The following is a 12,988-nucleotide window of genomic DNA, read 5'->3' on the forward strand; positions in this document are numbered from 1 at the left end:
CCATTTACCTATACAAATATATACACAACCATACCCCTACCTACATATCCAAACACTTTCATATACATACTTACATACAAATACATACATACATACATACATACATACCCATACATATACATGCCCATATACATACATGCACACATACATACACATATGCACATATCCTTCGTCAGTGCCCGAATGTAAAACCCAGGATGTAAACGCCTGTTTGTGTGCAGTTGTGATCATGCATGGATCTCTCCCGTGGAATGTTTCAAAGTGAGTGTGGGGGGGACCATAGACGCGACCCGCAAAGCCGGAAGCCGACATAAGGGAGATCAGTGCCAAAGACCATTGGCCGAGGTCTTAATGTGGGCGGAGACGTCCCTGCTCGTGATTGGCGAAGGTCTTAATGTGGGCTGAGATGGCCCAAAAGATGTGATTGTTCGGATTGGCAGTGGGGTATGAGGCTGGGGGCAGCAGGGAGGCTTGGTCGAGTTGGGCAGGAAGTAACGTGTTTTTTGTTTTCTTTTTAGATTAATTTTAGTCATAACTTGAGAAAGGAAAGTGTTAGCTGCACGAAATTTGAACGTCTTACATGTGAAAGGATGTGTAACAATATGACTTGGTCAAAACATCCCTAACCAGCCTGTAAAAAAATATTGATTTTTAGCAATCTTTTTACAGGCTGGTTTGGGATGTTTTAACCAAGTCATATTGTTACACATACTTTTACATGTATGACGTTCAAATTTCGTGCAGCTAGCACTTTCCTTTCTCAAGTTATGACTAAAATTAATATAAAAAACACGTTCATAAGGATAAAAATACAAACTTGTGTATTTGTCTTTTATAAAATACATCATTGATCACTGGAGAAATGTTAACAAATCTCGATTAACTTTTGGAGTCAGCTTGTTTCAAGACAGCCAAACAGAGCCAAACACAAAATGACTCATTCGATTTTACTGCACCAAATTTAGCTAAAATTTGACTTGCTGCACTGTACACAGTAAAAGATGTTTATAACTAGACTATACAACATAAAGGTAGGTCAAACAGTGCTTTGCTATTATAAAGAAGTGTGCATTTTAATACTAAACTATTTACACAGCAGCTGTTGTCATTTGTGTTTCCATTCAGAAATAAGCTATTGTCTCTGTAAATAGATCCACATAAAAGGTCTGATTGTTTATTCTCATTATTTTACTTTAGTCTTATTTTGTTTAAAACCACACCTCAAAAGCAAAGCTCCATCAAAGCACCACGTCAGATTTTCTTACATTGTTAATTCAGTAACTCATGTTTTTTGCCCGAGGCATTCTGAACAGCTGTGGTGGCCTTTCTTTCTGTCAGGTGAGAATGTTTTACACGTCAGAGATGCTGACACCCAAAGCAAAATCTGCCACGCACTGGAGCTACAGTTTGGAAAGCGATATCCCTGGTATGTACTGCCTTTGTTCTTTGAACTAATTGTGAGTTACAGCTTGTGAATTGTTGAATTTTATGAACTTCTCTCTAGACTTCCTCATTCTTGTGTGTTTTAAGAGCCTAATTCCACTATTCTTAATGTAAAAATATAAAAAAAATCCCAGAAGTGGACAATAACAAAATCTTTAATTTTACCAGGGAAAAAAGTGGGATTATACTCTTTATAATGTGATAAATTCTTAAACTCAATTGAACAGTAAATCCTAATGTAATTTGACAGTTTGCGCAGTATTTCATGGCTCCCAGGGTGCCTGTCTCACTTGGAATGCTTATTAAATGTCCCACACTAATCATTCACAAATGTGCATTTACGTCATACACCAGACAAGAGCAAAACATTGAACGAGGCCAAATTGATGACTCAGCACAATACAAATGTAATATTTCTTATCATGATCATGCCTAAATATTTGCTTGTAGGTTATATAAAAATAGGTTTAAAAAACATAAAGTAATGTCAAGTGAATTTGTTTTTTTCTAATAGCTCTAAAATTTACGGCGATGGAAATGCGGTGCCGCGTATTCTGAAGTTTCTGCAAACTATTGACCTGAACGAGCCCCTGCAGAAGTCCTTCTGCTTCCCTCCTGTCAAAGACTCCATTTCTCAAGACATCGATCACATTCTGGAGACCCAAAGTGCTCTATCTGTTGACCTGGGAGGAACCAACCTTCGGGTGGCAATTGTCTGTATGAAGGTAGGTTGCATAAATGTACTTAACACAAAAAGTAATGAAATTTGTGTTTGGTAGAGTATTTCATTGTTGTAACAAGGTTTCTTGGCAATAATTGTTGTACCGTTGGAAATCCTGTTAATTTACATTTTAAATGATGTGACATTTGTAAGTAACATGCATTTATGGGTTGAGCAGTAGAGCTGATCGTGAAAATTTGCTAAATCTTGCTATCAACACTTGTTTTGAGTTTCTGGTCCCAACAGGTGCTGCCAATCAGCATTGTTACAACAGCAATGCTGTTTGGGAGACCAAGCACAAATTTTATTACTTTTTTGTGCTGAGTACATTTACTTTTGCAACTCAGTTTTTCTGATTTTATCACGTTGTGGATGTGTTTTTGTCTGTTTACAATATATCTCATAAAACGTGTACGTCTACAGCTGACTGTTTGAAGTCAGTCTGGGTCAAGATGGTCGCCACAACTGATGAACCTGAAGAAACACAGAAATGTCTGTAACTCAGTTTTACAAATATTGAACTAAATTTTTGTGTGGTAGTAGCTGAAAGTAATCCCCAGCAAATGCTCCGAGTGCTAACGGGTCACACAGGTTTTTTGCCTTAATCTTTGGCATTAACTGTTTTGGTTGACTGCGTTAGTTTGTTAGCAAAATATCTAAAGAACCACTGGATGAATTTTAATCAAAGAAAAAATTAATCTTCATATACAACTAAATAGCTTCTGAAGTTAATTCAAGGTGGCTGCCAAAGACAATCAATGTAAACAAACACAAAAAGTTACTAAACTCAGTCAATTCTACAGATACTGAGACAAAATTTGACGTGGTGGTAGCTGAAAAGTATCTCAACACATTCTTGTAGCACTTACAGATCTTATGAGCTCTTGCAGTGTTGCTTTAGATTGTGCACAATGTTTTTGTTCAAGATTTGACCTTTTCTCAGCATTAGTTTTAAACTCTAGCATTAATAGCAATGGATAATATCCATTTCTTCAAGGAATGATAGATCATATAAAGGTTATTGTCTAATTTTAAAAGTTTTATGAATGTAAACCAAATACTCAAATGTTATGTTGATTGATATAAACATATATGTCATAATAATATATTTTTGAACTCTTCAGGTTTTTTATATCTTCATTTATTCATCCTTTTGGATTACTTTGTTCTGTTTTTCTATGTCTGTCAAGGGCAACATAGTGAAGAAATACACTGAAACCAATCCGAAGACTTATGAGGACAGGATTCGTCTGATGTTAAAGATGTGTAAAGATGCTGTGCGGGATGCTGTGAGCCTCAACTGTAGAATACTTGGTGTTGGTATGAAAACACACACAACTCAGATTCCTTAATAAAAACTATCTGTGAGGATGATGCACATATAAACGGTTTAATCGGCTCCTCAGGGATTTCAACAGGTGGGCGTGTAAACCCACAAGAAGGTGTCGTCCTTCACTCCACAAATCTGATCCAGGAGTGGTCTTCTGTGAACCTGAGGACACCCGTCTCAGACGCTCTAGGCCTACCCGTCTGGGTCGACAATGACGGGAACTGCGCTGCGTTGGCTGAACGAAAGTTTGGTCATGGCAAGGGAGTGGAAAACTTTGTCACCATCATTACTGGAACAGGTAACAACATTTTCTGTATATTCAGTTGTGTGTAACAACTTAAAAGCAATATCTGTGAGAGGAAAATAAGGGTATATTCAAATTTATGAAAAGATCTTGTAGCTTTTTTCCACTAAATTCAACCTTTTTTTGTCACAAAAATTTGTCAGCAAATAATCTGTACTTATTGTCCAGCTGCCAAAACCATAAAAATGGGGTTACCAGCATTCCAAAAAAATACCACATTTTTAATAAGAGCAGACAACAGGATACGTTTTGGCTACATGCCGTCGTCAACTTGTTACAGATCAGACAAACAATGGGCCTCATGCAAGAACTATTCGTACGAACAGATTTGTTCTTAAGTTGTGCGTATGAGTGGCATTCACCAACCTTCTCGTATTCTAAGATTTTTTTCAGATAGGAAACAAATTCACGTGTGGTCCAGACCTGTACTATATTTTATGAGCAGTCAGTCTGCTGTTATCCAGACTGATTTTCTTCACTAATAACTTCATATTTCATTAGTTTGAAGAAGATATTTTGAGTTGAAAATAAATCACACTCTATAATCATGGGGGGGGGGGGGTGCAACTGCTCTTCTTAAATTAAAAATATTTGACCAAAGAAAATCCAGAGCAGGACTAGAGATGAATATGATTTAGATTTTTATTTCTGTCTGTATACGACCCACAGGAGACACAACATTAACAGCAGTAGTTATTTCATTCCTCGACTTTAGCAGGTCTGTCGCTACTAAAAACGACTTTTCTTTTCTGGATCTCGGAGAGCAGGACTTAAATCTCCAAACTCGTAAAGTTCTTCTTTTTTTTTAACACTTCCTGGTATCTGAGGCAGGACGCGTAGCCTTATATGGTGTTTTTAGGGTGGTAATTATGCTAATCTCCTCTCCCCGTGCACGAGCACCTAATACACATTCATCAGTTTACGCAGCTCATTAACACATTTTTCCTGACGATAGAAGAGTTTGTTGAATCTGACGTAGCATGTTCGTACGAACCCTTCGTACAAACAAAAGTAAGAGAAATTTAGGATAAGAATACGAACATGTTCTTGCATGAGGCCCAATGAGTCTATATAAAGAGGTTAAAGAATATCTAAGCCAATCACAAACAGGTTGGGTAATCAGCCCAAAAAAGAAGCATCTGTGACTAACAAGCACAACTACAATAATATACAACATATCACAACAAAGTTCACAGAAAGTAGTTCAACACCAATTCTTCATTAAGTCCTTTAGGGTTGACAGTCTGTAAGGAGTGGATCCAGAATGCTTCTCTTTGTAGTAGAAGTTTATCTCTATCACCTCCTCCTTTTTTCTTGTTCTGCTGCCAAAACCAATCACACAGCAAAAAATGTTTTGTAATAAAGGATGTGAAAAAAAAAATAATGATATATATTGTCACTGTAGAATGTAGCAGTGAATATTTTTTAAAGACAGTTAAGTTTAAAATATGTTCCATTATGTTTGTGTTGATTATATGCATTTCTTTATATCTAATAATAACTTTCACAGTGTTTGAAGAGTTTCTGTTTGAAGTTAATAAAGGTGTTAGAGATGTGAAATGTTGGTATCACTCAGATTTACCCAAACATTTAACAAACATCAGCTCAGTGTCCCTGCATCATAATGTTTGTAACTGGCTGGCTGAATTATGTTTTGATTGATCATACTGATGGTTCGGTTGCTGAAAAACTCAAATAAAAATGAATATTTTGACTGTGTAGGTATTGGAGGAGGAATTATTCATCAAAATGAGCTGATCCATGGCAGTACCTTCTGTGCTGCTGAGCTGGGTCACATCAAGGTTTCACTGGAAGGTCCAGAGTGTTCCTGTGGGAGCCGTGGATGCATAGAGGCATACGCTTCCGGCATGGCCCTGCAGAGAGAAGCAAAGAGACTGAATGATGGTGAGCAATTGCTTTTGTTTCTGAGCCTTCTGGGTAACATGCTGTGGCTTAAATGCTTCTAAAGCAAAAAGAAGCAGGAAAAAGTAACATGGCTCAAAAGTATTGTATGAATATCTGAGTTTTAAAATTTTAATGACCTGAACTACACTACTTGTGTACATTTGTTTGTACTTTCCCAAAGGTTTATAATTAAATTTCCAAATAAATTCATATCCATATTTATCTACGTGGTAGTCAGCATTATATTAAAAAAAGTCTGAATTCTGTTTCTTGAACACCTCCTGTGTTTCCACTTCACTTTCATTTTTCAACACATCACAGATATTACAAGTTAGAACTCGATGCCAACCGTTGCTGATTTCCTCCATTGCTATTCAGTAGTGATTACCTGTTAGCGGTTTTGTTGGAATAATCACAGGCCTTCATTATTTAAATAATCTCATCAGGTGAACAGACAGACGGACCAACGACCGGACGGGGGGCTAAAGTGATCTTGTCAAACTACTACACAAATGTGTCGAGTAGATCTTCCTTATGATGCACACTGAATTTGGATCAGATCAGATCATGTATGTGTGATTTAGAACCAACCATGTGCAAAGTTGGCGGGGCTAATGTGATCTCATCAAACTAACACACTAACGCAGGGGTGCCCAAACATTTCCCCCGAGGGGGCCAAAATGAAAACCTATCCATGGCTGTGGGCCAAATGCAGTTATATAATACATGAAATACAAATACTTTTTAAGTAAAGTCCTTTATTTTTAATGATTATGCTATGCAATGGCCCTCTTTTTATTTTAGTCTGTGCACTTGGAGAAAGTCTGCCATACGCTCAAGTAGCAAAGGCTCATGGGACATATCATAAATTGATAAAAAATGAGTTTTTGTGGCCTTATAAAGTGTGTAAATCTACATGTGTGGTTAAATCTGATCTAAATATTTCTTGTTGTCCTTTCATGTTTCATCCTAATAAATCAAAGATAAAGTCAGCACCATGACTGAAAACTACCTTCACTACAGCCCTTTTATATAGTCATTTGACCAATGGAAACACTGTGTTTCTACTTAAAGGATAACAGGTTACAACCTTGTAACTTTGGCAACTGTTTGTGGGCCAAATCAAATGGCTTGGCGGGCCAAATTTGGCCCACGGGCCCCACTTTGGGCTCCTCTGCACTAACGTGTTTAGCTGGCTTCCCCAATAATGCACACACTTCATAACTTGTGCAGATTGGGTAATGATTTATAGGAAACCGTGTGCAAAGTGGGCGTGGCTAAATTTATCTTGCCCAAGTTCTATGTTAAGCAGGTCACTCTGATGCACACAGAATTCGGTGCAGATTGATTCGTGTATGTGTGATTAAGAGCCAACTGTGTGCTAAGTGGGCGGGGCTAAAATGATCTAATCAAACTAACACATTGTGTTGAGTAGGTCTCCTTGATGATGCACACAGAATTTGGTTCAGATCGGATCATGTATGTGTGATTTAGAACCAACCATGTGCAAACAGTGAGGCATCAGCATTCTCCACTCTGCCACACCATCCTGCCACCAGTGTGGAGAGAAGCGTGCAGCATGTGAAGTCTGCATGTTCAAAGCTGTAGGGGGAGTCAGCTCAGACACATGAGCAAGAAAATAGCCAAACTGGCAGCTTTGATCCAAAACGGACAACTTCCAATGGGGATTGGACCATGACTCAAAGAGATTGTTATAGGTCTTGAGATGTTACACGTGTGTACCAAATTTCATGATTCCAATGCCCAAGCTAGGCTTGGCCCCAATTTTTTTACAATAAATAATAAATAAATAATTGTAGGGGGTGCTGTGGAGGAATTAGGCCATGCTCCCCAAAAACTGGACTGCATTCCTCTAGTGGGGTGGATTATGATCCACCTTAGTGAACTTGGTGAAGATTGGCTAAGTACGTGGAATTTAAAGCCAAACGTATGTCAACGGCGTGATGTCTGACTTCACCCCACCACCATGACCACGCCTTTCACCAAAAAGTCTTTGTGCTTGAAAGCAAGTGAGATCAAGTTCTTCTCTGTGTTCTGACACAATTTGTTGCTGATTAGGTCAAGATGGTCAGAGATGGAGCTGTCCAACCAAAAAAAAAAAAAAACAGGTCCTTTCCTGTTGTCAGGGCGCAGGGCTTTGATGATGTCATATAGCCACATGGTATGGCCCGGCATGCAACATGGATGACTCCAACCAAGTTTGGTGTATTTTAGTTTTTCTGTGTGAAAGTTACAGCTGTCTGAAATTGTGATGGACAGACGGAGAGTATTTCTAAGTCCCCCGGCTCGGCGCTGGGGGACAACTATCTAGCTTTACTCTTATCCCTATTAGTCAGGAAAGGCTTCATCACCAAATGCTATTGCTATTGCAGCACAAATTTGCATACATGTACTGGGAAAAAGCAGGTTTATGGTTGCCACACAGCCTAGGCACATTCATGAACTAAAGAAAAAACACAAATTGACTGTTAAATTTGCCTCTGGTCACTATCAAATTATTGCATTCTTCGTTTCATTCTCCTATTGTTGTCTTTTTCTTTTCTAACCTGATCCTCTCCAGAGGACATGCTGAAGAAGGAAGGGATGGATCTAAAACTTTCTGAGCCAATCACTGCTGCCCACCTCATCAGTGCAGCCAGAATGGGGAATTCCAAAGCAGATGCTGTTCTACACAAAGGTAAGTGCACTTTACTCCTTTATTGAGTATTTAAAGTATTTGGTTATGAGTACTGGGAGGTTGCACTGAAACCACGTGAAAAGAAACAGCTCTACCAACTTGGAGCCAAAAATGCAGTATGTCTGAAGTCAAAGACAAGAATAAAACACTGCTTCTTCTTCTTACAGCGACCACAGCACTTGGTGTGGGGATTGTAAACATCCTCCACATAGTCAACCCCACACTGGTGATTCTGTCAGGAGTCTTGGCCTCTTACTACAAGGAACCGGTACAACGCATCATCTCAGAGAGGGCACTCCTCTCTGCCCAGAGCATCAAAGTCTTCACGTCTGCCTTGGAAGAACCAGCTTTACTTGGAGCTGCTAGCATGGTGTTAGATTATGCAACAAGGAGGACATATTAAGGGATCTACTGTTGGTTCTGGAAACATTTATACACTGATGTTTTTTTTTGTTTTTTTTGCTTTTTTTACTTGGTTTACCAAAACACCTTAAAAATACAGTTCTATACATGTGCTTGTCCTGAAAGCAAAGGTTTTATTTTAAGTACCATATTTATTCAAGTATAATACGTAAAATTAAATCCATAAAAGCATCCATAAAGTTGGGAGTACTATACTCGAATAAATATTTTTAATTATGTATTTTAACTGAAATATCAGCTTCATTCACAAAATGACTGAGTCCAGAAATGAGACAGCATCGTAAAAAGCCGTTGAAACAAGCTTACTGTACCTCTGACACTCCTCCGTGCTTCAGAGTGAGATAATAACAGATCCAGGCAGGCGACATGATGTGGAAAAAAAGGGGGAAAAGTAGTCCTGTACCTTAGTAATGATAACGAACTGATGGCATTAGCGTGTGACCGGGCCTCTCCTCGAACAACAACAAACACATGTTCGTCTGTAATGGCTGCCGTCTACCGGTGTTCTGAAAAAGTTTTTATCCCTGAAAAAAAGTTTCCTCACCAGAGGGGGCGCTCGCGAGTAGGAAGCAATCTGCTTTTCCCCCAGAAGATGGCCCAAATCTCATGTGAAGTCTCTGACTTTTGTGTTGGCGCATCCTGGTGGACAATGTGTAAAATGCCAGAATTCATATGATGCTGCTACAGCTGATATATACACTCACCGGCCACTTTATTAGGTACACCACGCTAGTAACGGGTTGGACCCCCTTTTGCCTTCAGAACTGCCTCAATTCTTCGTGGCATAGATTCAACAAGGTGCTGGAAGCATTCCTCAGAGATTTTGTCCATATTGACATGATGGCATCACACAGTTGCCGCAGATTTGTCGGCTGCACATCCATGATGYGAATCTCCCGTTCCACCACATCCCAAAGATGCTCTATTGGATTGAGATCTGGTGACTGTGGAGGCCATTTGAGTACAGTGAACTCATTGTCATGTTCAAGAAACCAGTCTGAGATGATTCCAGCTTTATGACATGGCGCATTATCCTGCTGAAAGTAGCCATCAGATGTTGGGTACATTGTGGTCATAAAGGGATGGACATGGTCAGCAACAATACTCAGGTAGGCTGTGGCGTTGCAACGATGCTCAATTGGTACCAAGGGGCCCAAAGAGTGCCAAGAAAAGATTCCCCACACCATGACACCACCACCACCAGCCTGAACCGTTGATACAAGGCAGGATGGATCCATGCTTTCATGTTGTTGATGCCAAATTCTGACCCTACCATCCGAATGTCGCAGCAGAAATCGAGACTCATCAGACCAGGCAACGTTTTTCCAATCTTCTCTTGTCCAATTTCGATGAGCTTGTGCAAATTGTAGCCTCAGTTTCCTGTTCTTAGCTGAAAGGAGTGGCACCCGGTGTGGTCTTCTGCTGCTGAAGCCCATCTGCCTCAAAGTTCGACGTACTGTGCGTTCAGAGATGCTCTTCTGCCTACCTTGGTTGTAACGGGTGGTTATTTGAGTCACTGTTGCCTTTCTATCAGCTCGAACCAGTCTGCCCATTCTCCTCTGACCTCTGGCATCAACAAGGCATTTCCGCCCACAGGACTGCCGCTCACTGGATGTTTTTTCTTTTTCGGACCATTCTCTGTAAACCCTAGAGATGGTTGTGCGTGAAAATCCCAGTAGATCAGCAGTTTCTGAAATACTCAGACCAGCCCTTCTGGCACCAACAACCATGCCACGTTCAAAGGCACTCAAATCACCTTTCTTCCCCATACTGATGCTCGGTTTGAACTGCAGGAGATTGTCTTGACCATGTCTACATGCCTAAATGCACTGAGTTGCCGCCATGTGATTGGCTGATTAGAAATTAAGTGTTAATGAGCAGTTGGACAGGTGTACCTAATAAAGTGGCCGGTGAGTGTATTTGTTGTCAAAAYACCTTTTAGTACATATGTTGTTAAAATAAAATGAACAGTCCAATGATCATTTTACTGATATGCATAAAGACTGCAAAGGCTGAAAAATCTTGAAGTCTGTAGGAAGTTGGAGGTAGTTTGAGGATTAATTTTTTATACTTCTTAAGCAAAAAAAACGGGGGGGGGGGGGGTCGTATTATACATGAGATCGTATTATACATGAATAAATATGGTACTGTTTATTTTCAATAATGTTGAAATGTTAAGGGTTTCTTTTGTTTGTGTGTACAGCACATGGTCACAGGCATATTAGGACACTTTTGGACTTGATAAAACCTTTTTGTTTAACAGTTGAAGTGCAGCTAAAAGAAGGCATCAACCAATACTGTCATTTTTTTTATATTTCCTTTTGTTCTTCTCAAAATCTAGGCTGTTATAGGTCATTTTCCATCTGAGCATGTGGTAGGACAGGATTCACACCTTGTGAAGTCGTCTCTTCACAATGGAGTTGAGTTCATTTTTCACACTTTTAAAATCAGGTTTCTTCATTGCTTATTATTATTGTGTACGAAGTACAACAGTGGAATTGGGGGTGGAAGATGATCATTTGTTGCATCTAAGCTGGCAGTAGAATATGAGAGCTAAATCAGAGTGTGTGAAATAAGATGGGATTCATACTTTTATCATTGACATTGTTGTGACTGAGGCCGTTGTTTAGTTTGAAGGGGGACAGCTGGGACTTTTAACAAGGACACTTTTTATATGATACAACAGAAACTTAGTGTTGTAGATCAGAGGTTCTCAAACTGGGGTCCCAGGACCCCCAGGGGTCCGTGAGAGGTATCTTTGGGGTCCTCAAAAAATTTCACCAAAGTATTTATTTGTTTTTTATTTTCAAAAAACTGCATGAAGAATAATGAACTAATAAAACAAACATAATAAATTGAATAAAAAATATATATTCCCATGGCATTTAGGGGTTGAAATGACAAATTATCTTTTAAAACAGCATGGGTTTTATGAGGGGGTCCCTGGAATGTTTTTTGCCATTTTAAGGGGTCCCTAGACCAAAAAGGTTTGAGAACCCCTGTTGTAGATACCGTAATGCTACCTCTGGTAGGTGTTCTTCACTCAACTGGGTTTATTTCAATTATGAAAAGGTTCTTGTTACGTCAGCCTTAGACATTTATTAATTCATTAAATTGTTTTTATATATTATTGCCAGGTCCTTTCACATTAAAGAGGTCAAAATCCTAAATGGTAATAGCCTGAGTTTAAAGCTGTGTTTTCACTGTCAGCCCTAACACATAATATCACCCTGACTTTAACATGTTTTGGTAAATACTGTAGGACCTAACTTCAGTTCTGAAATATTTATGATTATTTCCAACAAGTAGACCTCTTTAAAGCTAGAACAATAGGCAATTTGTGCCAGAATAAACTGTAGTAATGTTTATTTTATATAAACTTTTCTGTTCTGTCACTGCAGACAACTTCAAGTATTATTGCTTGAACCATCCAGAAAGGTAGAAACCTGGATAAATGATGTGAAGAGCCTTTGATACAGTTCCTGCAGTGAAATCAATATTCTCTGAAGTTTTTATTTTTTATTTTTTATTTTTAACAAATTTTAAAAGTGACCAAAATGTTGCAAAGACATTCATCTGTAAATGATTAATTTTGTTGGTGTTCAGTGTATCCAAATGAAGGTGTCATATTTAAGTTTCTCTGGTTCGGTTTTGAGGTGAATAGCCAAATGTTGTGTTACATTTCCATGTGTTACTAATTGTATTATTTTAGGGTGGGACAGAAACAATAGTGTTAACTATAACATCAACGGGTCTTTTAATACTCTATAGCTGCTTTGGTGCGATGAAGGTTCCAGGATGGGTGCTTTTTTTTTATCTGTATGCCACTTTACCTTTATGAAGAAGATAGCTTGTGGAATAATCATTACAAGGTTTGTATGTTCTACATGCTGTAATATACAATACATGTTGTTTATATTTTTAAACAAGATGCAGTATGTTTATCGATAATTGTTGGGCCAAATGGTAAATAAAATATTGTAAAATCAAAGACTTCATTAGAAAATTTTAAAGCTGATCACGACTTTACATTTACAGCAGGTAAAATAAGTACTTAACACGTCACCATTTTTCTCAGTAAATATATTACTAGAGGTGCTAATGACATGAAATTTTCACCAGATGTCGGTAACTACCCAAGTGATCCATACATACAAAGAAATC

The 12,988-nt window shown here is 38.7% G+C and overlaps 1 protein-coding gene across 1 annotated transcript in view; it reads left to right on the plus strand.

The window, feature by feature from the left end:
• Window positions 1-8,991, plus strand: part of gne (glucosamine (UDP-N-acetyl)-2-epimerase/N-acetylmannosamine kinase) — a 30,805-nt gene extending 21,814 nt beyond the window's left edge. Inside the window, exons 8-14 of the mRNA XM_014023479.1 lie at window positions 1,339-1,426; window positions 1,958-2,168; window positions 3,355-3,484; window positions 3,571-3,792; window positions 5,521-5,703; window positions 8,285-8,401; window positions 8,569-8,991. Of these exons, the coding sequence (XP_013878933.1) occupies window positions 1,339-1,426; window positions 1,958-2,168; window positions 3,355-3,484; window positions 3,571-3,792; window positions 5,521-5,703; window positions 8,285-8,401; window positions 8,569-8,804 (1,187 nt within the window). The 3' untranslated portion in view covers window positions 8,805-8,991. The remainder of the gene's footprint in view (window positions 1-1,338; window positions 1,427-1,957; window positions 2,169-3,354; window positions 3,485-3,570; window positions 3,793-5,520; window positions 5,704-8,284; window positions 8,402-8,568) is intronic.
• Window positions 8,992-12,988: the final 3,997 nt, after the last annotated feature.

This window comes from Austrofundulus limnaeus, unplaced genomic scaffold, assembly GCF_001266775.1.
Source record: "Austrofundulus limnaeus strain Quisiro unplaced genomic scaffold, Austrofundulus_limnaeus-1.0 Scaffold372, whole genome shotgun sequence".
NCBI lineage: Eukaryota > Metazoa > Chordata > Actinopteri > Cyprinodontiformes > Rivulidae > Austrofundulus > Austrofundulus limnaeus.